Source organism: Xiphophorus hellerii, chromosome 19 (assembly GCF_003331165.1).
Source record: "Xiphophorus hellerii strain 12219 chromosome 19, Xiphophorus_hellerii-4.1, whole genome shotgun sequence".
Classification (NCBI taxonomy): Eukaryota; Metazoa; Chordata; class Actinopteri; order Cyprinodontiformes; family Poeciliidae; genus Xiphophorus; species Xiphophorus hellerii.
The window spans coordinates 16,975,402-17,000,947 of record NC_045690.1 but is presented as its reverse complement, the minus strand read 5'-3'; the positions used below and the strand labels follow the sequence as shown (position 1 = coordinate 17,000,947).

General features: G+C 39.1%; 1 protein-coding gene across 1 annotated transcript in view; it reads right to left on the bottom strand.

The window, feature by feature from the left end:
- dph6 (diphthamine biosynthesis 6) overlaps positions 1-24,605 on the bottom strand; it is a 69,878-nt gene extending 45,273 nt beyond the window's left edge. The window contains exons 1-5 of the mRNA XM_032548170.1: positions 24,467-24,605; positions 24,116-24,207; positions 21,913-22,097; positions 3,890-3,963; positions 2,478-2,596 (exon numbers count right to left, since the gene is read on the bottom strand). Coding sequence (XP_032404061.1) covers positions 2,478-2,596; positions 3,890-3,963; positions 21,913-22,097; positions 24,116-24,207; positions 24,467-24,489 — 493 coding nt within the window. The 5' untranslated portion in view covers positions 24,490-24,605. The remainder of the gene's footprint in view (positions 1-2,477; positions 2,597-3,889; positions 3,964-21,912; positions 22,098-24,115; positions 24,208-24,466) is intronic.
- Between the last annotated feature and the right edge of the window lie 941 nt (positions 24,606-25,546).

The window sequence follows — 25,546 nt, the reverse complement described above, 5'->3', positions numbered from 1 at the left end:
GAAAAGAACTCAATTATTCAACATGAAAACCTTTTACTAGTCATTATCACAACTATTAATTGTCCTGAAAGATAAATTAAATTATTTTTCTGGTAGTTTAAAGTTCATGCAGACAGACCTTGATTTCGCACGTGCCAATTACTCCTGGCAGGACCAATTAATTGCTGAACCTGTGCCCTCATACATACCTGCACTAATCAATCAATTATCTAATTACATGAATATTTTATACTAGCTTTTAGAAATGGCAATTAGCATGGTCAGCTCAAGAGATATTGCATTTTAAAGAGACAGCTTCAGAACCACACAACACATTTTTCTTTAATTAGAAGCATTTCCTAGCATTCATTTGCATAAACTTGGGTGATTGAACTTACTCCCCTCTATGACAGTTGGCATCTTTAAAAAAAAAAAAAAAGGTTTTAGGCAGTCATCAGCTTACAAACACGCTTTCAAGAAGACCGACTTTGAGCATTCAGACAGATACGCTTCAAGGATTTCTGGTCTTGGTGGAATTTTGGTCGACTAGAAAAGCTAATGATGGAAAGTAAATCTTGAATGACTTCTCATTTCTGAGAATCAAACAGAGGAAAAAAACACCCATTTCAGACTTTTACAGAATATCATAAGCTGTTGCAGTTGGGATTTCAGACGTAGACTTAACCTTTGCCCCAGGAAAGTTGTTTTTTTTCCCCCTCTTTTTCTAAAGGTCTGCACAAGTAAATCCCTCAAAGACTCATTTTCTTTCTCTGCCACACACAAAAACCAAAGCCCACCAGGTACGCCCTTCTGTTACCCAATCTCCCCTAAGCAGCACACCTCACTGCTCAGACCTGCTCCCACCAAAGCTGCAATTATGGGGGGCTGCCTAAAATGCCTTTGGCGCTTGCCCCTCTATTCAATTCTCTCCTTTCTAATTACTACTGCCCTGGGACAGGTGAGAAGTCAGGACTGATACGATCTGCTCGCTTTACCTGTAGCCAAAACACACACATACACGTACGCACACAAACATCTACAGCCTGGACGCCAAAACATACGCATAAGGCACCCGAGGTGATCTTCTATTCTAATTATAATCTTTCAAAAAATTTTAGGAATTTGCTTTCAGATCAAGTTGTGTTTGGATTAGAAAGCTTGGCAGGGTAGGAGAGTTATAAGGCGACACGTCTTCAGTGAGTTGTTTTCTTAAAAACATTTCTTTCATTTAATTTCATGATTAGGCCATAAATGAAAGACGAAGAACAACTTTTGCATTTGTACAAAAGTACATTTGACAGTTCTACTGAAGCCCTCATCAGTCTGAACTATTTGATTCTAAAGAAGATAAACTAAATGTATCATGTCTTTAATTGATTTTAAAGCAAAATTTCTCCTGCTCAGTTAATTTAGCGAGAAAATAAAATCTTGAAAACATCTCTCCTTTGATGGCCATCATATTTATTGTCAAACCCCTTTTATTTATTATTAACATAAAAAATGAGTGTTGGCTGCAGCAACTTAAGTACCAACAATAAATGGTTTTGCAAGTGCATGCCATAAGGGGTTATTTAAGCAGTGTTGAAAGATGGGCAGAATATTCTAAACATACTCAGTTTCACAGTTCATCAGTCAGCTCCAGACTCCGATCCGACTGATTGCTTCCAAAGGTGACAACAAGCACTTAACAGGACGTAAACAGTGTGTATATAATGACCTCCCCCTGCAAGTAATTTAAGAGTAAAAAGAACCATTTGTAGCCATAATAATAATTTATCACTGCAACAGCCCAAAAGATTCCAGCTGCACTGTCAAGTAGATACAGGTACGGATCCTGACATCATGTACTTGAGAGAAGAATAAAGGAAAACTTTTGTTCTGTCCCTACTGTTTTACAGTAATCTGATCTTTCTGTCCTCAGGCTCCAAAACAGATGAGAGGAGAGCATGTGACTCCATAGTAACCTCTTTCCTCAGAGCTGAAGCAGTTGAAGACTGCAAATGAGAGAAACAAGATTTTAATCTTCACTTCACGGACCGTATAAAGGGAGCTATGCATAGGTGAGCCTCTCCTACACGGTGCAGACATGCGCCGGTTATTGACAGCTTGCATTAATGTGAGGGGCAATCACCTGTGAGTATTTCTCAACTGCCAACCATCTCTCCACCCACCCTCCTAACACAACGCCACAATAATACCTCCCTCCTCCTCCTTTGTGCTTCTTATCTTTTCATATTGTTCTCTGGTTCAATTCATTGCCGCTGGCGCAAGTCTTAACACCGCCGCTAAGCCACAGATTAATGGGTTGGGTATTACTTCACTCATCTCCTTGTCTTCCTTTAGATACACCGCTTTTTTCCACTAACTTTCATTATAAAAAGTTTGTGTTTCTGACCAGCTTGGCACCTCAAGAAGAAGGAAATAAAAGGAGGGAAACAGGCAACTAGAACGGAGGTTAACTGGCTGGGGCACAAACAAAAGACAAGCAAAGAACTCACCAAAAGCAGCAACTTTGATGAGGATGGCATGTAGGTCAGATGATATCATCTCAGAGAGCAGCGACTCTTGGTCTCGGCGCCACAGGTAAGCCAGGGGCTGCAGACCAAGCCGCAGACATCTGTGAAACAAGTGAAAGAGATGCAAAGTAGTTATTATCGAATATCTGCCCACTTCAGAACATTGTCACAGCCTCATATTGGCATAGCACCTTGTCTATTTACATGAAAGCTGTCACCCAGATAGGCCCACAGTTCACAGCTTATTAATGGGAAACAAAAAACCCCATTTAAAGATTTTTATTACATCATGCAGTCAGAGGTAACATGAGTCAAACTGTATATTCACAAATGTCCACCAATCAAAGTACTGATGAGGAGCATTGTGTCTATTACACATGCACAAATATTTATTGGTGTCGCTGTTAAAAAATGTGTTGAAATTCAGCTCATGTTGTGGCAGCAGTAGCATAATCTCACAGTGAAAAAAAAATTTAAAAAAATACAACTTTTAATTTGAATATACTTAATGAGAAATCCTAATCTTGTTCGCTAAACTCTAGACCAAAATTTAACTGTTTTGCAACAAGCAAGATTCAGTTTGGTTTGATCAAAATGGGAATTTTATTTATGCAAACTGTCAAGTATGGTGAAATACTATGATGCAATGGGCTTGAGTCTTCGCCAAAGAACCCCAGGGACCTTGTTATAAAGGATGGCATCATGAACCAGATCATTTTAAATAAGACTGTAATCTAGTGGACTCAAGAGATTGTGCAATGAATGTTTGGTCCAACGTTTTATAATGTTATGGAAGAAAAGATAAGTCCTTTCTATGGCCAAAAAAACAAAGTACAAAGGCTAGTAAGTGTGCCATGTAATTTCACATTTATAAAAGATGTATCTTAATGATAGATTTCTTATTCTATTAAATAATGGGACTCAAAGGGCTGGATTTTTAGTTTACATTTTTGTTATTGAAATAATCTTTTATCAGTGGTGCCAATAAATGTGGTTGTGTCTCTATTTCATGCTGCTCTGTCTGGAAAACAAAAAGAGACTAAGCTGGCGGAAACTTGAAGGAAAGAAAAAGGGAAGGAGAACTAATGCTTTTCTATTGTTAAAATTCTTTTATGTTTAAAGATTTGTTCAGAAAAATCTTAAAAATGATGAGAATTTCAGCTTACTTACCTAGAATAAAACATGTCTAAATACAAATGGCATAAGCAAAACAAAAAGTGTGTACATGTGACTGTGTACGAATAAACAGAACCCTGTCTTAGTTTAGTTTAGTCACACAAGTGAGGGAAAAACTAGATGTACCATTTTCCTTTGGTGAGCCACAGATTGTGCCTTACTTGAGTTCAGAGGAGCAAGTAAGCTTTGCTGTTCTAAACCTCCAGTGTTTGACTTACACATTTTCCACACGGACCCTCTGGTAATCGGATAGAATAGCTCCTACAGACACTGCCTCAACGGCCTCCTTTTCCTGTGAGGACAAGAAACAATAATAGTTCATTGGGTTTTTTTTATTATAAAGAAAAGACAAAAACTTGCTCGGTAACAGAACAGGGGTGTCACATTCTCCTAGAGTAAACTATTCTTTTTGAATTTGTAATGGAATCCAAAAGTGCTACAGAAATGGCAAATGGCAACCAAATTTCCCTTGCTGTTCAGACTTTGGGCTTATTAAGGTTTCCTTGGTACTGCCGATGAAGGGAGCTACACGTGAAGCTTAATGTAAATTGCATGTGCTTTAAACAACCATCCCAATAAAATGTCTTAAACATTCCTCTTGCTCCAACTTTAACTGCTCATTATGCGGAAGCATGTGTAACAGGGACTGAATGGCTTTGTTCACTTCCTGTTGTCAAACTACTACCATATATACTACAATTCAAAAACAATGCAGAAACTCAATGTCATCGTTCACAAGTCTGGCTTCTATTTGCTGAATGGCTCAGATTAAATGCATCCTGAAAAATTGAACTCAAAGGGACAAATCCCAGACAGAGCAATGAAGGGAGATGAGAACTGTCTTAAAAACTTAAGTGTGTGTTTGTGCATGCATGTGCACAGGCATTACCAATGATGGATTCTGTGTCTTACAGGCTGTCCACCAATATTACAGAAATGCTAAAACCAAGACAATTACGAGAAAGAATGATACGTTGACAGTTGACAAGCAGAAATTCATTGACGCAAGCCAAAACGAGGGTAAGCCATTACAATTCATTGATGTAAAGCTGGGTGTGCATAATGCTGTATACCAGTATATTAATGAAGAGTTAAGGGCAAGGGAAAAGTGTGGCAGAAAATTGTCCACAAGCAACAACCATAATTATAGCTTTGAGAAGATTGAGAAGCAAATTCAATTCAAGTTTGGGGACTTTGACAAATAGGAGTGAAACTGGGATCAGAGATTCAAGAGTCATTCTACACAAATTTATCCAAGACATTGGCTAAAATTGTGTCATTCCTTGTGTTAAACCAGAAAGAAGTCCAGGGGAATTTCTGAAATAATAAAATTGTTAACATTCTAATTTACTGAGAAACAACTGTATCAATATCTGGTCCAGATTTTCTACCCTCTGCACATCCAGCCATAAGATGGAGCCACACTGACGACTTGAAGCACCAGAGCAACTTTCCATCTGTGAGTGGCATGTATCTTTAATATTGCTAAAGGCATATCTAATTGCTCTTCATATCATATTCATACTTCAAAAACTGTGGGACAACAATGCACTTGAGAGATGCTGGCGCAGCCTTGAGATGCATTCAATCTTCTTACAGGAAAACAGGCTTGATCTAGAGTGACACACTCAAACACGCACATATACACACACGATCACGAGCAAGAACCACATGCTGATGGTTATACATCCTCATAAATGCCTCCATGCTACCCCCCTCCTCTACCCACACACACCTGCAGATTCATTAGAACATTACATGGGCTGTAATTAGAATAAGAGGCAAGGGTAGGAGCAGTGGAGGGATGCCCAAGTCTCCAGTAAATTACCTTGTAGCCATTATCAATTTCCCTGGCTACTGGTCCTTAAGATAACCCCCCACCCCCTCCTCATCCTCCATTGCCCCTCCCTCTCCCTGTGGTCCCTTCCTGCAATTTTTCTCTGCCTGATAAACATGCTGATTAAAGCGAACATGGTGTAAACCTTTGATACTTTCCTAAATGAAATCCATGCCCTGCCTGGGGCTTGATGCTGAGCTCAGACACACAAACAAACATGCACGCACAGCTCCACATAGGCACACCAGCTAATCAGATAAAGGATGCGCTCCGTGCATGTGCACTGTGCAGCAGAGGATGTGAGGTATTAAACTGTAGGCATACAGTCAAACACAGAGATATCTTAAGAAGGGATATTCCTCAAGTTCTAAAATCTCTCCAGAGAGTCCAGGACCAGAACATACATTAGAGTCAATCCCATTGCCTGGTGACAGTAATTAAGTCAGACTGATAACATTTCAGGCCAGCATAGAGGGAAAGGTGGCTGCAGGCGGTGTCATGTAATTCTAGGTAAGCCTCGAGGAAAACACCACTCTAATACAATGATAACCTTTTGCCTAAATGCAACTGTCACTCTCTAAAGAGGCAAATTAGGAGCCACAGAGTGGAATTAGGGAGGACAGACAGAAAGCTGAGAAGATTCACAAAGGAGAGAGTTTGTAAAGGAGCGTGCAACATCAACACCAATTTAGTCCCTCGGCTTTAAACTTGGCAGGACCTGACAAGAGCATCAGAGCGCCAGAGCAACAACAAATAAGAGCTTCTTTGTGTATTTTAGTCTGTCTGTCTCCCTCTATCTACCCTCTCTCAGGAGGCAGGCGGTTGTGGGTACTTGGACCTCAAAGGTTCAACTCTGCCTCGTCTAATTAAATGGCACCTCTTTTTTTTCCCTGGCTCTCATTACATCCCATCGCACAGCCTTACAGCCTACTCGCCACTAATTATAACATGAGATGAATTTCTCACACATCCCTTTCTGTTTGCAGTGGAGACTTTTGCTACTGGAGCATTTGGCAGTGGCTTTGGGAAATGATTATTTTTGGATGAGGCTGTGTTTTTGTCGCCATTACAGAACTGCCAGGAGACAGGCTGGAATGAGGAGGGATAGTGCTGCTCTGGAGATTATTTTTCAAAATCTAGTCCAAGACTCAGGGTGAATTATTTTGAATAAGCCATAGATTAGAAATGATTGATGTTTTGGGTATTCATACTACTATGAAAACAAATTTGTAGTTTTTAGAAAAGCTGAAATTATAGTTAAAAGTAAAGATATTATAAAAACAAGGTAGCTCAGTAAAACACAGAATGAAATAGAATCTTTTCCAGAGCTTCTCTGACAAAACAATATTTTGACTGTTAGAGGTGAAACCTAAGTAATATTAATAATCAACGCAAAGGTTCTTAGGAGGGTCAGAACCCAATTTGTAAAAGCCCTTTTCTTTTGCCACATTCAAACCACAAACTTCCTTGTAGTTATTGTGATTTCATGTGATAAAGCATCACAAGATAGTGCATAATTGTGAAGAGCAAAATAGTTAAAGTATGGTCAAACTGGAAATGCTGTGTGAACAACACTTTCAATTGGATTAAGTTATGAACTATGATTGGGCCATGCTAACACATTGATCAAATTTTGTTGGTCTATTGCATAAAAAAATACAAAAACATTTGTGGTTGAAGTGTGATAAAATCTGATGGGGTATGAAAACTTTTGAAAGTCCCTGTACTTTGTTCTTAATTTGTTATTTTTGACATGAAATGACCCCAACCTTGTTCAGACATTGGGGTTTTATTCAACTCCTGCCCAGGCCTATTCTGGCATGGTGTTGTGCAACTGTCCAAACCCCTAGAAGCTCCATCAAAGGCAGGCTAAACAAAGGCATGACCTGACTTCCCATGTATTCTCCAGCAGGCAGAGAAGCTATTAATGAGGATCTATGGCCCACAGCAATGGAGGCCCTTAGTCCCTCTAGCTATGTCCATCAGGATACTTAGCCCCATGCAGTCATTAACTTCTGTTACTAATTGTCAAATTCATTAAACTAATCCTTCCCCCACATCCTGATGTCTCCTGTGGAAATAGATGGAGAGGCCTGAGTTATTAAGATGTCAGCTGTGGAAAAGATTAAGGCCAGCAGACATGCTCCACAAAGAAACGATACGGCCATTAAACTCTATATCAGGTAGCGTGTGATGTATTTTGTAATTATATGTACATTTGTCTTTGGAAGGAAGCAAAAGACTGGTTCAAATGTATTCACAGTCACAGACATGCCTTCAGTCACGACATCTATCTGCACTAAAGATACATACAAAAATTTATCTGAAGGAAGCTGCAATTCTCTCCTCACTTGGGTAGATATTCAGTCAGAGAAATGTTTAACAGCCAAAGCCATTAACAGCAACCAAGGCAATTAGAAAGCCATAAAATATTAAAAATTCAATATTCATATTCATATGGAATACATCAGAACCCTCATTAATGCTCTCTCAATGGCTGTCACAATGAGCTTCTAATTATACACCCTAACAATACAAAGCTCCAATTTGCAGAATGGTGGGTTTCCAAAATGCCAGATTCAGTCTGAGCCCAGAGCTCCCAGATTGTACCTATTACAAACGCAAAGTAACAAATTATCACCCTGGGTTCCTATGAATTTTTCATGTCAAAAATTTATTCTAGAAAATGACATTTTGAAATAAAACACGTATAAGAATAGCTTATTTCTCAAAACAGAAAAGATGACTTTGAATTCATGGCAGAAAGTTCTACAGGTATCAGGCTTTAAACATAGAACCTGCAGAAAGGTTTAAAGTGCAACCATTTCCATTCGTTTACAGATCTGTAAACAATGATATAGGGTTTAAAAATTTAAGGTTTAAACCTTTTTAAGGTTTAATGCTTTAAACCTTTTTAATGCTGTTCCCCATAGTGGAAAATACCTCAATATAATTCCAAACCTTTCCAGAATGTCCTGATTATAAATCCTCTTTGTAAATTGCAAATTGGTGAAAATGTACAGCTTAATGCTTTACATAAATGTTGTGTGTTTTATGTAGTGTTCTATCTGTAATATCAGTTTGGTGGAAAACTGAAGAAGGTGGAGGAATTCAATTAAAGTGCATTGAATGACAGTTTGCACAAGGGCACAGAAGTCCTGTCTACTGCTCTCCAAAGCTGCAATCACAATGTCATATTATCAGCATGTCTGACCCCATAGCTTTAAATTCTACACCCCCTTGTCTTCAACATTCTACTCTATCCAGCCTTCTCTCTGCCCCACCTTCCCTGCATCCATCATGTAAGTGACTGGATGTGACACAGTTTTAATGTTGTCTGCATTAGATGCACTCTGGACCCGTTTTAATCTAATGGGATTGTCCTCCTGTGCTTGCCCCCACTGTGGGAATATTGGGATGGGGGTTGCTGTTGCATCTAAAGTGGATGCAGTGCAGAGTTGGGGCCTGTTGGGGTCAAGCGATCTCGTTTAATGGAATACTGACAAAGTCCTGGGGCGTGATAAGGTGCCCTGACAGCTTAGACATACTAAAATGACAGGAAGCTGAGTCTGAGCAAAGAAGAACACAGCTGTTTGATTCTCTTTACCTTTCTGTATGAACCAAAGTGACAACCTGAGTTCAGAAAGAGGCAGGTTTCAGCATATGGAAAACCGTATACAAGAAATATTTGGTAGTGTTTATAATTATGTTGCAGCGGTTAACATTTAAAGTTTAACCTTTTCCATTTGGATACAAGAGCATCTACTGAGGGTTTTAGTTACAACAAAACAGTAAAAGGACATGGAGGCTTAGCAGGTGTCTATTTAAAACACATATTAGGCAAAATCTTGTTTGAAAAGCTTTTCAAAAACACATTCGCTATGGTACACTGCTGTTGCTGTGTGTTTGAAGTAGCTGCTGAATGATGGGCTCTTCCTTTGCGCTAGCAGACAGACTGGCTAGATGACTCAACATGTGTCAGGTCTCAACCATGCACACTGATGAAACAATAAAAACAAAGTTCCCACTAAGCCAGATGCACATAAACTTCCAAAGATGATGATGTAGCATGAAGACGTGGAGGGAAGAAGCAGACCACAGAAGAGCATAATCCTCCGCTTAGGCTGCGATGCAGGTGTGACCAGCCAACAGAGGATATGACATGACACGTTGTCTCTTCAGGCCGATGAATGAGCTATGCTCATCAACCAGAAATGTGAGGAGTGACAAGCAAGTGTGTGCTGACAAAGAAGGAAAAATGTTGAATTTATTTATGGAGGTGCAACGGTGGCATTCTGTTCTATTGAGTTTGTATTTGGGCATGTTAAGACAAGGAGTAATTTACTGAGACTTTATCTAACATCACAAAGCAAAGTATAAAAGTACTTTCAGCCTCCATTTGGAGGTATTAGCCTTATTTTGATACCTCCAAACTGTGTTCAACTTTGTTGTAATATGTAATTTATAAGAATGTTTTTTTCATATAAATACTACCACTACTACCACATTCATTTCAAATGACAGAATAAAAATTTAAATTTCAAATATATTGACCTGCTAAGTATTATTTATTTATTTTTTTAACAGTGACAGAATTGTTTTTGACAAATACATTTTCCATGCATCACAGCTGGAAAATGTAGAAATTCATTAGGGGTTGGAAATGTAGAGAGATTAACGTTTGGTGGATTTTCTCTTAACATATACACGGCTACGTAAACACACCCCCAGACAGTTGCCAGGCAGGGAGGAATGAGTATTTGGCCAAAGCAAGCGCTACGTCTTTGTTTCAGCAGGCCAAGGACAAGGAGGCTTTCCTTATCAACACACAGTGAAAACTAAATGGAGAGAAGCAGAAGACAGATATGGATGGATGAATCTATGCAGCTTTAGCAAACAAACTTACATCTTACCAGGTTTCAATCAAACTGTCACTAAAGGTTTGCTTTTAATCAATTCATAATTTTTGCAGCTCTTGCTGCAAAGTCGTAAACATTGCAGCAAGAGCTTTCTCTGGGAGACAAAAACAAAGTTACGATCCCAGAGCTGTTGTATATCAACATTCCCGTTTGGCTGGAGGGAGGAAAAAAGCATTTGATACAGGAAGTTGCTTTCAGAAAGTGAGAGGGACAGAATCAAAGAGCAAAATCCAGTGCCACAGAGAGGCAAACTATGTCAGTTGTTTTTTATGGCCCAAAGCAAACGCCTGGTCCGCAGGGTGTACAGGCGTACATGTGCTCATGTCCATTTACACACACAACCTCCAAATTGTAATTTTTTTTCTTTTTTTCCCATTGAGCTTATATTCCCAGCTTTTAGCGTTGTAACTCTCCTGTCCTACATCCTTCAGAGATCTCAAAGACCCCTCCTCTGATCCCCAGAGAGAGAGAGAGAAGAAATTACAGCATTGATACTGGTTTAACTTACTCTTCAAGCTCCAGACTGTATTTTTTTTCTATAGATGGTCTTTAACTGCGGGAGGTGATGAAGCCTCCAACAAATATTTTGTGAGGGGAGAGTGGTTCACAGAAAAAAACCCCTCTAAAATGTGAGAAGATTATTGGCAGGGAGGTGAAAGACTTCACTTATTGCATGGTGTGAGGCAGATAGCATTAAGCTAGCTGTGCGTACCTCATAAGTTTAAAACATTTAGAGATGAAATTCCTAGAGAGGGAGAAAAGGGAAATTTGAGAATATCATTTTGATCATAGTAACTTTCTTCCAGGCTCAATTCAATCCCAAAAACGTCAGTGCAAACAAGTTTTTTGCACTGAAGTTTGATGTCTTTAACATAGCTTCAAAATAGCACCAGAAAACAAAGATAAAAAAAAACACTCTGTTCCTCAATGGGACAATGTTCAAACCTAGCAGTTTGTGGTGGCTCATGCCCTTGGCAAGGCAAGATAAGACTATCAGCTTCCATCATCGCTAAACAAGATTGAGCAAAGTACATTAAGCAGAAAAACACAAACAAATTACAAAGGCTCTGGGAGGCTCGGCTCTTTATCTAATGTTTGCGGCTAACCGGTAGCGTCAGCTGGTGGGAAATGGGCCTGCATCTAATAGATCCTGTCCCACCATTTCCACATGGCCAAGCGAACAATACACAGCGCCATTATCTCACCGCTAATGCTATCCTTCCTCAAGTGCAAAACAAGCCTGTCGACCAACACAAATACAAGAATCTTAGAGCTGAGGAAAAGATAACAAGGACTATCACAGAGAGGCGGCACCGGAGATCCAGCTACTTGAAGGAACCTTTATGAGAGAACTGTAATACATTCTTAAACTTACCTGAATGAATGCCAATAAAGTTGATTTATTTCTGAAATTCAGTATAAGGAGTGCTATTTTATATGGTTTAATTAGACCACTTGAAACTGATCAAATAAAATACGATATTAGAAAGAAATGTAATGGCAGGAATAACTGTGGTAGAAAATCAACAGTTATGGCTATAGCTTTAAGAAGATTATGAATGCAAAACCCTTTGCAGAAACTGCCAAAAGTACCAATTCCTGCTTGAATGACCATGGTCATTTTACTAGATGGGCCAGTAAACTGGACTGACATTAAGACCACAGAACATCTATGGAATATTGTTTAGAAGAAGACAAAAAAATCCAACAGCGTAAACGAGCTGAAGTCTACAATAAAAGCAACCACAGGCAGATCGTCTCCATGCCACAACACACTGATTCAGTAATTTATACAAAAAGAGACCCAGCCAAGTATTGAGTGAATATATTTTACAATACATAAACATAATTTTCAGTATGCTGACATTTCTGCATTTAAAATGTTTTTCAGTAATCTGAAACAATATTTAAATATTCTGTGAACATATGTTTTGTGATTTTTCATTAGTTTGAAGTCATAATAATCGAAATGAACTGAAATAAAAGCTTGCAATAATGTATGACAGATTCCCTGTGATAACTCTAGCCCTGTTTCACTTTACAAACTAAAACGCTCAAACTTTTTAATTATTTTAAGATTTCTTAAGCTGCATCTCAAACAATAACTCTTAACAATAAAAACTTAAAATAAAAAAAAAAAGATTGCCTGTTGGCCCAAAACTGCTTGTGAGCGACTTCCAATAACACCATTTAGATGTCTCTTTGCACCACAAACCACCTACAATAAGCCTGCATTAGCTTTATTATCGATCAGACCTTCTAAACCCTCACGGTGACCCCAGAGGTCATGATTTATGTATTAACCAGCTTTTTAAAGAAATCCATTTTCCTGTTGAGCCCCCGATGTACGTCTAATGCGGCACCATGCTGGTAATCAGAGAAGAGTCGGGTGTTTGATTCTGACCCACCCCTCCCTCCACCTTTCATGGTTCACACCGCACCTCAACATCTTGTCTCACAACACCTTGGCTGCCTAATCAATACTGCTTGGCTCCTTGTTCAACCAAAGACATCTCCACCTCCCTTCACCACTGTTCTCCATTATTCTCCACTACCTTTGGTTCTTCTGCCTTCTCTCTTCACAGCAGGAGTCACCTCAATCAGGACGCACGTGTCTCGGCTTCTGAAGAGTCCGGATGAAAGTGCGACAACAATACAAGGAAGAAAAAGTTGAGGAAAGGTAGAAAGAAAGAGGGAAGGCTAAAAGAAGATAATTCTTTGGACTTGTGGATGGGCTGCCTTGACAATCTCCAAGGGCCCCACTCCTGTGTGCAGATGTCAATAACATACCGTCAGTGGGGGGAAGTGGAGTGTGTATTTAATAAAGGTCAAGGAAAACATGGAGAAGAGGAGGAAAGAGTGTGTGTGAGTTCAAGAGAAGGATTATCCCACTAAACACAAGGTGTTTTAACCCACATGAGAGGGAGGGAATTTTTTAATCTATAAAGGCCAAAGGTCTCAGTCTGCCTCTTCAAGATTTTTTTCCAACTCATCTCACCCCTCCACCTCTGGAAAGAAAAAAGATCACCCATTGAAACAGAACAAACTATTTTAAAAGTTGCATTTCTGAGAAGTCAAACATTAAAGGATAAAAAAAATTAGATTTGAAAGTAACATTTCCGTCTTCCTGTAAGCGGGGTCTCGCTATGACAGAGATGTTACAGCCCGGCTAATTAGAGCTGGCGGAATAGAACATGTGCATAGATATCATCTATTGTTCCTCATCACTCTAATGAGCTTAAATGTCTTTGTCTTTATTCATCAGCTCAAAGGTTGCAGAGTCGATGCGATAAAGTCATTTTCGTTTTCTACATCTCACAGTGTCTTAAAAAAGTATTCATACCCCTCAAACTTTGCCACATTTTGTCACGTTGCAACTGTAAATTTTAGGGTGAAATGGTGCATAATACCAAACATTTTCACCCATTGTAGTCTGAGAGGTCGGACTGGATATTAATTCAACATCCTCTAATATAAAAGCTTTACATAAAATCCACTGCAATCGATTATCTTCAGAAGGTGCCTCGCTAGCAAACAGAGTACGTATAATTAAGGCTGAGCACAAATCTAACTATTCTGTGAAGGACCTACAGGTTTGTTAAGAACATCAGTGAAAAATGAAGGCAAATAGACACATCAGGAAAGTTGGGGAGAAAATTGAAGCGCGTTTTAAAGAAGGGTTAAGAGTGAACATCATTTGAAGAGTGGTGCAGCTGAAAATCTACCTAAACCGACATGTCAGACAAGGAGAATATTAACAAGAGAAGCATCCAAAATACCTATGATAAGTCTGCTGGAGCAGCAAAGATTAATTGTTCAGGTGGAAGAGTATTTCAGTATGCCAAGTAGTTTTGAACTCTGGAAATCTATGGAGGAGGGTTAAGAAAAAGTCATTGTTGATGTGAAGCTGTGTGAATTTATGTTTGCAGTTTGTCTCAGGCCCTAATGAGGTGGAAGATTCTCTGGTAAGATTAGATCTAAATTCAACTGTGCATGGTGGAAAACTAAGACTCCCCATCAAATTTAAAACATGGTGATGGCAGCATATTGCTGTGGGGATGCAATTCTTTAACAGAGCTAAAGATGGGACAATTCTGGAAGAAAACTTGTTAGAGGCTGCAAAAGACTTCATACTGGGGCAGAGGTTCATCTTCCAGCAGGACCCTAAATTAACATATAGCCTAAACCTACTTAGTCTAAGCTAGTTTGCAAAGAACGGGCAAAAATGTTACTCTCTTGTTATGCAAAGCAAGATTAACTGACTTGCAGCTGTAGTTGCAGCAAACCGGGTTTCTACAGAAAACCCCCCCCCCAAAAAAACTAAATACTTTTGCAATGTGCTGTACATAGGCCTGTCGCGATAAACGATAAATCGATTAATCGTACGATAAATTAAAACTATCGACGTCATTTCAATTATCGACATTATCGTCTCTCCCGACCTTTTTCTCTTTCTGTTAATGACACCTTATGAAAAAAGGCTCAACTCCGGTGCTCTCCACTGACCCTCCTTCCTCATTTCCTTAGTATAATGTCCAGCGCACACTACGCGATCTTAGAGCTGTCGGCCGATTGTCGGCCCATTTTTAAAACCTGACAGACCACACATTAGCCGACAGAAATCCTAGGTATAACTGTTCGATCGGGTTCGGTCCTGCCGTGTGGTGTCCAACAATGGGCACAAAATAATGGCTACAAGTTCAGTGAACTAATTTTAAAACCGGGCATTAATCAATGCTTTACTACAATCTACCTGCAATGCATGTGGCTAGTGTCAGCGTAAAGTCCTGACTGAATGAAAATCATTAGAACCTATTTACGTCACGTTAAGGAAGAACAGCTGAAAAGTTACCGGGTTTATCAACTGCGGTAGCAATTTCGCTCCAGCTCCTCCCCTTGTCATTTCTATATTCTTTGCATGTTGAATAAACATTAATGTTGTTTCCACGTCGGCTGGACTTCGGGTTGCGCCGTGTCAGCTGTTTGGGATTCCCCGACGTAATTTCCCCTCAGAAAACACGGAGGAGAATCCGCGCTTTCTGATTGGCTACCTGTCACTTTCAACAGGTTGCGTTAACGATCCCAGTCGGGGAAAACCCCTGATTTAGATCGGAGCGGCAACGAGGATCTACCATAACACACCACACAATCTTAGAAAGACCAAAGGTCTAAGATTATTGTAAGGGGAAAAATAGGAGCAAAAAGTCATGTAGTGTGAACTATTGCATCAGGTAGTCGATGTGCCCGTCTTCTCTATTTAAATCTAATTATTACTGAAGGGCAACATAGTATACAGACTTCATAATCTGCACTCTTTGGGTTGAATGCAGTTAGGCCTGTCGCGATAAACGATAAATCGATTAATCGTAAGATAAATTAAAACTATCGACGTCATTTAAATTATCGGCATTATCGTCTCTTCCGGCCTTTTTCTCTTTCTGTTGATGACACCTTATGAAAAAAGGCTCAACTCCGGTGCTCTCCACTGATCCTCCCTTCCTCATTTCCTTAGTGTAAAGCCCAGCGCACACTACGCGATCTTAGAGCTGTCGGCCGATTGTCGGCCCATTTTTAAAACCTGACAGACCACACATTAGCCGACAGAAATCCTAGGTATAACGGTTCGATCGGGTTCGGTCCTGCCGTGTGGTGTCCAACAATGGGCACAAAATAATGGCTACAAGTTCAGTGAACTAATTTTAAAACCGGGCATTAATCAATGCTTTACTACAATCTACCTGCAATGCATGTGGCTAGTGTCAGCGTAAAGTCCTGACTGAATGAAAATCATTAGAACCTATTTACGTCACGTTAAGGAAGAACAGCTGAAAAGTTACCGGGTGTATCAACTGCGGTAGCAATTTCGCTCCAACTCCTCCTCTTGTCATTTCTGTATTCTTTGCATGTTGAATAAACATTAATGCTGTTTCCACATATCATCTCCAATGTCCGCTGGACTTCGGGTTGCGCCGCGTCAGCTGTTTGGGATTCCCCGACGTAATTTCCCCTCAGAAAACACGGAGGAGAATCCGCGCTTTCTGATTGGCTGCCTGTCACATTCAACAGGCTGCGTTAAGCTCCCAGTCGGGAAAACCCCTGATTTAGATCGGAGCGGCAGCGACGATCTACGGTAACACACCACACAATCTTAGAAAGACCAACGTGCTAAGATTGTCATAAGGGGAAAAATAGGAGCAAAAAATCATGTAGAGTGAACTATTGCATCAGGTAGTGGATGTGCCCGTCTTCTCTATTTAAATCTAATTATTACTGAAGGGCAACATATTATACAGACTTGATAATCTGCACTCTTTTGGTTGAATGCAGTATTTATTTCCACTTTGGCTTTATGTTGTTTAGTTTTTATCAAGTACATTTTTTGTTAATAGAGACTGAGAATCCATTTTGTTTTTGGTTGTTTTGTTTATCAGCTCCAGTGTTAAATATTCTTTTGAAAATAAAGTGTATCTATCTTTGGCAGGAAATCGCCTGCATTATTACGTCATTTCCATTAAATCAGTGTAAAAAGGTCTTCAGACAATATTATCGTTTATCGCAATAATTTTTTGAGACAATTAATCGCTCAGCAAAATTTGCTATCGTGACAGGCCTAGCTGTACATGTTGACGTCCTTCTAAAAACATTGTTTACGTTTCTAAAAAGAAATGTAGCTAATAGCTACTAATCCATGGCATCTGCGATGTTTGGAGTTGGATCTAGGGAAAAGAAACAGAGTGCATGGATGACTGAGAGGAGTGAGAACACCTCTGTCTAACCTGGAGTGCTGAAAGAGGCCAAGCTTGTGGAAAGGTGTGCAATGAGAACAGAGATAGACCTGTTATCATGTAACAGGGGCCTCGATTAGAAATGACCTTGAACAGACAAGCGTGCATGGAACGCACACACACACACGGACACACAACAGGGGTCACGGGGCACAAAGAGCCACTGTGTCAGGTCACAGAACACAGAGAGAAGGATATAAGATTTGAGGGATGCGATATGACTAATATGAGGGGTTTTGCAAGCTTTGGGCAGTGTGGAGACTGGCGTTACAGCCAGGGGTGACTGACACTGTTGATCTGTATCACACATCAGAGCGGATCACACAAAGCGGAGCAGACCAACCTCACAGTCAAGTATGGGCACAGAACTTGCAAAATAACATTTTGTAACTCATGCGCCTCTGTGGTGACAGCACTTTCATTTGAAAGCAAATATGAGTATTTAAACCCTAAAACCACAACAAAAATATCTTTCTGCATTCAAGTGTCTTAGATTTATTTCCCAGATGACACAAAGATGCAATTTATTCAGTGAAAATGCAGCCTCAAGCAAAAAAAAAGAAAAAGAAAAGAAAAGAAAAAAAAATCTTCACCCAAACTGTTATTTCAGCTCCTCAAAGGAAGAGTTCAAAGATCAGCACCTAGCAGGATGGGACAGGGTACGGCGTGGCTTGCATGTCGATCAGGTTACATACTTCAAAGAAGCGCTGCCATGCACAGCCAGCGATGAGAGCAAAGAGGCCAACTAAAGAGCCACATTGTCATTCTGCCAATATTGCCACTGCCAAGGAAAGGATAGCTCATTTTTTTCTAATATAATTGGAGGGTTTTTTCCCCCTCTATCAACAAAGGTTCTGAAGAATATGATCTCTTCCTTTGAATTTTCTGAATGGCTTAAAACATTCTCAGACAACTTTTCTTGGGCAGAGAATGGGAATGATCCATAGATGGCACTGTTGGCTAATGCTACAAGTTTGCGTTGCCAGCCTCGCAAACAGAGAAGGAGGAGGGGGAAAGAATATCCGCTTTTAAAAGTCATCAACTTTGGATCTGGGAAGAGAAAAAAAAAATCTTTCATCTACATGCAAGTGTTCTTTGCCAGATACAGGCTTGCAACTTGAAATTAATTCAAACTTCTAAGGACTAACTTTAAAATTTTTATTATTTATTTATTCCATTTATTTCTATTTGATATTTATTTCTAGTGTTTCTTCAATACATTTTATTATTTGTTACTGTTTGCTTAATGTGGCATTTTCCTAGTTTTATGTCCCTTTTAACCTCTGCACAGCACTTTATCTCATTTCTCTGTATAAAAGGTGTTTTATGAATCATAATAAAACGTTATTGATTGCTTTTAAGTTATCATTTTAATTTATATTGTTTATTGAATTTATTTTATAGCAAAAATGTTTTTACTATTAGTTTTATCAAAATCTATTCTTTCAGCAATATCTAAAATTTTTGTAAACCCAAAAATATTCTTTTCTTTTTGTTTTTAAAAGAAAAACAATGAACCTTAAAACACTAAAAATAACCCTAAGACATGTAAATAATTTGTTAAAGTTGAATTTTGTAGGAAAGTTGACAATATAAATACAACTGACAGCAATATGTATGCAGAGCACAAGATCCAACTAGGAAACAGCCTCAGAGAGCAGCAGCTGAAACTGAAATCTGAGCCATCAAGTTGTACTCTTATGGTTGCCATCACTCAGTAAGCAAAAGAGGAAGCCTGTTGTTTATGGTGAAGGATTGTTGATGACGGTGAGAAGGGTAAATGGGGACATGACTGGAGTTTCTGCAGGCCTACAAGGGCCCCATGGGAGTCCAGCTGCCCTGATCTATGGCCAGTCAGACTGAAGAGGTCAGGCCAGAAGAGCCCTGGAAATGGGAAATTAGCAGGCTTTTGCAATTAGAGAAATGGCCACAGGCGAGGATGGTATTGCCTCACATGCAACAGAAATATTTAAATGTAAATGATTATGAGACGGCATAGAAACAGAAAGCAGGCTGTGTGAAGTTGCATATAATCACAGCACGAAGGCTACATCAAGAGGTTTTCGATTTAAAAGTGTAAAACTGGGCGATTTATTTAGAAGATGATAAAAAAGAAAAAAAAAAAAAAAAAAGGCGGGCCGAAGGTTTGAAATGCCCCCGGGCAGTCTGACTGGCCCTTGCCACTAGGTCTGAATGTGTGAACATGCGGAAACCCCAGAGCAGCCCTGCGTTCCAGATAAACATGTCTCCATATCAGCTCTTTAGAAAGGACCATGAGAAAACACTATCTGTCTTATTTCCAGCACATCGAGCCAGCTCTCATCTGAAAAACAAACTCCACAATCCCATAAGAGGCGTTTAAATTTTGATGTATCTGGCTAAAATAGGAGGTTGTGTACGGGTGCAGCGGGAATAATGCGTTACACTGCACAGGATCAATCCCCGCACACTGTTTGCGCTGACAGCAGGAAGAGCTTTTGCCGCGGTTGAAGTTTCTGTCCAGGTAGCTTCCTCATGGCTGCAGGCGGTCAGATAGGCAGCGCTGAGTTAACCACACATGCACTTATCTCAAAGCTGTCAGTCAGCCACCCCTGCACCGCACCGGACCACCGAGGTCCTCATACATAATTTGCCATCAAATGAATATTTTCTCAGCGTCCTAGCAAACGGGCTATTTGATGAAATATTCATTCAGTGATTAATTTTTGCATCTGATCTTCTGTCAACTGAGATAAAAAAAAAAAATTTACTTTTCCTGCAAAGCCATTGTTGAAGGGCACCTTTCTCCAACTTTGCACATAAAACTTTGATCAACTGATGCAGCATGCATACTATTGTTCCGGAGTGAGACGAAGAGGCAACTTACCACACTTACAAGTGAAGTTACGGCATACTAAATGAGACAGACTAAAAGCACAAACATGACTTTTTACTCTTCTGAGCAGATTAGATGCAGATGATAACAGGTGTTATGAAGAGTGCAGCAGCTCAGCTGATGCTACAACATAAGTAGCAGCTCCTTAAGGCAGTATGAGGAAACAGATGGTTAGACTCCATCACATCCACCACATTTAAACACCACCTTTTCTTAGCAAAACCAGACTAAAAGTAAATAAAAGGCTAATTTGTAATTATAAGTACGGTATAGTTAAAATGTCTACATGCCAAAGTAATTTGACCTATTGGTGAACAAATAAAATGAGAAAAGAGTAAAACTGGATGGAAAGAGTTTGAAAAATAGCACATGAGACTCAATCTTCTTGAGCAGCAAGAAGTAAGCGTCACCAAGAAGAAGGAAAAGGGTGAACATATGGAATCGTTTCAAATCTTAAAAAAGGCATTTTGCAAAGCATGTGGAGCAACAATACCTGGCAAAACACAGCAACTTGAAGAGACATCTGGAAGCAGACCATCCCGCACATCCTAGATCAGACATGTCAGGGTCAAGACCTGCGGGGCCTCGGCTACAGACCCAGATAAGAAGTGAATGTAGTTCATAAAACTGAACAAACCCCAAGCTGAGACAGAAGTTACTTCGTAAGCCACAAATCCTGCTTCGCAGTTCAGTTTCACTAAACTAAGTATGAATATTTGCAGAAAATGTAAACTTCTTTTTCTCAGATCTTTTGAATCATTCAATAGGGCTCTCTTAGCATTTGATTAAGCCATAATGCCACCACCATAGGTATCCCTTATGCACTATAATTTTTCTTTACAATCTTCATATTTGTCCTACATATAGGAGGTTTTTGCATGTCCATCACCACTTTCAGCTTTGTTGTGGAGGAATAAACCAATAAAAGTTTTGGTTAAATTATCAGCAATGCAGATTAGGATAGTTTCTCCAAAAAGCAATGTATGTCATCTGATCCTGCACAAAAGATTAGCAAAAATGAAATAAAATTTAAAAAACTGCAACACAAAAAATGTACAACTCCGCTCACAAAAGGAAATAATATTCACCAATGTCATACTTGAAATATATTGTAATACATTCTAATACTGCACGAAATACTCCAAAATACTGCAATGTATTTTTGTTTCTAAAAAGGTCTCTTCGCTCAACCAGGTTACATGTGCAATTTGGAGATGTGTGTGTCTCTCTATGGCTGAAAGTCCAGTAGCACCAAGACCCCAGGAAACCATTTAATTAGCAGTGGCGTGAACATCACCTGTTGACATTTAATTATCCGTAGCACTATAAGGTTTGGGTGTGAGGACTCTTCCACACAGCACTCAGGGTCTTAACATGCTACAGCCATGTCACTACAGCGGTTTTGTACTTGTGCAAAAAAATCAAGGCCCTATCCAGCTCCATCATTCATAATGGGAAGTGCAGAATGATGTTCCACAGTAGCCTCCTCCAAGGCCATACAGACACCAGTCTCTATGAAAAGGGGTTCTAAAGGAAATAGATGTGTTTATTAATTGATACCTTCATCAACATTCCAGTATAGGCTGCAGGCTTCAGGTGGCTGTGCCTGGTTTCCTGTTCCAATTATTTAAAACTGTTTGGGCTGCAGTTACCATGTAACACCATTAATTTTTTTTTACTACCATTGTACAACACAAAATATTTCTAAACCTTTTTTTTTTCAGTAGTTTCAATTCTTTGTGCAGTAGTTTACTGTCAGATGATGAGGTAAAAAAAAACAAAGAAGAAAAAAAATTCCATAAATTCTTCTTGAGATATAACCTACCTTAACGAGGTACAGCAGCTGATACAGGTCTTCCACCTCATCCCCTTCTGTCTGACTGTAATTTCTGCTCGTGTCCAGGCTGGAACCTTGTATGGTACGTCTATAAAGAGGCAACTCCATTGCATCAGCGTACAGCTCTATTGCCTGATGACCCACCGTCTGGTACATGTAGCTGTCCAATTCATCTATAGCATAAGGGAAAGTGTTTTGGAGTCAAAATCTGATGGCAGTGCATATATGGAATGAAATGACATCGGACTTATATGGCACATTTTCAGGACACTCAAAGATGCTTTATAATGATATCAGTCATTCCCATTCACATGCTGATGATGGCAAGCTAATGGATTGTAGCTCCACAACAATGGACACAGTTTGCAGGACACACTCCTACCTCTGTCACCCCAATATCTGATGTGCATAGGATGTGTTTGTAAATAAAAAAGGATGCTAGCAGAAGTCCATCAAAATGTGAAATAAACAATGGAGTAACTCACTGCAAAATTACCAATTTAGTTAAGGACCATTGTATATTGCTAAGTTACTGTAAATTAGCAATATGCCATTTTAACATGGCTTAATGTAAACATTGTTACAGAAAACCATCATATAAAAAGAAATAATTTAAAGAGAATTATAATATATTTGGTGGTCCATCCTGATGCAGTCACATGTTGTTCTTACAAATCTGAGACTTGCCTTCTAAGGAGTAAAATGTACTTTTCAGGCACAGTGCCATTTTTAGCACAATCAAGTAACTGTTCAGATGATATAAAAATACATATATATCAAATGTAAAATATAAAAGAAATTTTACTTCATAATTTGGTGCCTTGAAATTGGACCTCTGTTTCTTTAAGAAACTCCAACTAATTGCTGCTGCTGCTGCTAGTCTGGTGGAGCTGAGTAGAGGAGAAACAGGAGAGGGGTCCTCAGTAAGGCAATAGCACGGCTGGCGAATGTAGCTCTGAGGAGGATTTTTGTGGAAATAGGTGAAACCTTTGTGGGAGCAAAGGTTTAGTCATGTTGAGTCAAGTGGCTGCCATGGGAGAGTCAAGGATTCCTTAACCGAGACAGGGTCATTTTACTCTGTGCGGGGTGTGGTGGGGTCACACTGACCCTGTGTGCATTTTTAAAGTGGATTTTTGTGGAAATTGACGGTCTGGCCGTCTCACTAAGACCACTGGAGGATTAACCTTCCATGATAGAATCAAAGCGATAGTCCAGGTATGTTTGATGAGGGAATAATATTATAACATGATATAAAGCTCAAAAAGTCAAACTTACATAATACCCCCGTTTCATAAAACATTTTTCACCATTTATCTGATCATTTGGCACATGCTTTGTATGAGGCTGGAGACAGAACTGTGATTTGATTGAAAAAAAAACTGATGTAAATTAAAGCATCTGCTGGTTTTGATTGGCATATTTACATTTGTATGTACTTAGTGATATCTTCCTAGTGAATTGGGTGAAGAACAAAGCAGATGATGGTCAATAGCATAAATGCCCAGGGTGTGTATCCCATTTTATAATAGTTACATTGTTGCCATGTTCACCTTGTGTGTGAAGTTACTTTCTGGGTATTCCAGCTTCCTCCCATATCCAAAAACACACAGTTATTACCGGGTGAGGGTGTGAGTGCATGTTTGTTGGTTCAGTGCATCTCTGTGTTGCCCTGCAATGTTCTGACAATATGCAAAGGTGTACCCTGCCTGTCAGCCTTTAATAACCAGCCATCCTTTTACCTTTTATCTGGGTATAGAGAAACGGTGAGACATAAAAAAGGAAAAGAGTATTGTTGCTGTTATCTCTGTAAATTGAACCAAATCTCTCAGTACAGTAAACAAAAACCTCCAAAGTTGTATTGAAATTTAAAGCAGATATTTTATGCAAAATATCTGTTTTACATATTATTTCTTGATAGAAATGATGACGTTACTTATCATATGATATTTATATTTGATAGAGAAAGAAAATTCTAAATAATGGGAATTTCCTAAAATAATGCAACAAGAAAATATTTTTTTTAAAAAGCAAAATTAACACAACTTATTAATTGCAGAGAAAGGCAAACTGTAATACTTCTGTGACATATACAAATGTATGTCGACAAACGTACTGGCTGTCCCAAACACAATATGTAGCCTATGAGGACCACTGTGGATCCAATTAAGCTACGTCAGAACATTTTCCTTACCTGTGTGAGCGGGACGCAGGTTGGCCAGAGCCACAATCTTGTGTCCAGCAGCAACACACTGCATCATGTTGTAGCAGCTGTCTTTGCCCCCACTGCACACAGCATCACAAAGAGGTAGAAAAGGTAAAGGCAAAGTTATAGAAGTAAGAGTGAATCTATTATTATAAGGAATGAGTTGCAAATGCAACTATCACGCTTGTAGTAATTTATACTTTTCTACAGACATTTATGACAACTTGTAAATTATTGTAAGTGGTGTGTGTTGAAAACAGTCGAAGTTTGAATGAAGCCAGCCTCCTTAAGATGCTCGTTTTGAAGTTCTGCAAACGAAAAACAGAGAGCTGTTATTACCTGATTAACGCAACCACTTTCATCTTCTTATAACCCGTCTTTCAGTCTGTTGCTATAAAAAGGGAGCAGGAACTACTGTGACAGTGAGATAAGTGCTCTTAGCAACGGGTAAATGTACACAAAACCATGTGAGAGGAAGCTTCCGGGTTAACGAGGACCCCGTTCGAAATGTTAGACGGCCTTCAATGTGCCTGAATGAAAACTTGTTTCTTTTTAACGTTTGAGAAAAAGGGTTTATTTTAACTTATTGCAGATCACCAAAGGTTCTGGGGTTGTATAAGGCTAATGTAGACATAGAAATATCAGACAAAGAAACATCTGCTGTATAAAAAAAATGAAAGAAGCATCACAAGCATTAAAAAGGACTATAATCTCATGAAATGAAATAATAGAACTTGTAAAATTATGCAAATTAGTTATTCTAGATCACCGATGAACTTGTAATTTTTAACCAACGATTATTACAAATGCTTCATCAAAATATCTTGTCTTTGAACATACTGAAATACTACATAATATACACTACAAACTTTGGTGTCCTGCAACTTTTAGATGTGCCTCTGTTTCAACACCTGAGTCTGACAAAAAGGTTGTTATTTGAACATTTCTGATATTTGATCCTTCACCATACCTAGAAATGTGTAAGGGTCTAAAATATATTCAGAATTTGTTCCCTTATGGGGAAATACTGTTATTGCTTCACATTCAATGCCATTCAGCACAAGGTCTGAAGTATCACAATAGGAGTAGAAAGGTCTGTGGATTTTTTGAGTGAAGTCAATTGAGTCTAAGATGGTATTAAAGTATACATGTAGGTAATCACTTTCCATGTGTGATAGTAACTTATGTGTGCCAACATCAATGAAATAAATCCCCCACCATATTAATTTGATCAATATTTAACACTAAATCAGCTACAAATATCTGAGTTTAAAAATGAGTGTAAGGACCTGTTGGTTGATACAAAACAACAGACAGAAGTGGTTTTAGTGCAATTTTGATGAGAAAAAGTAAGGGTTAGTTGTTTAAAAGAATTGTAGCTATTTATAGGTATGGGCTTAATGTTAAATCTGGATGAAA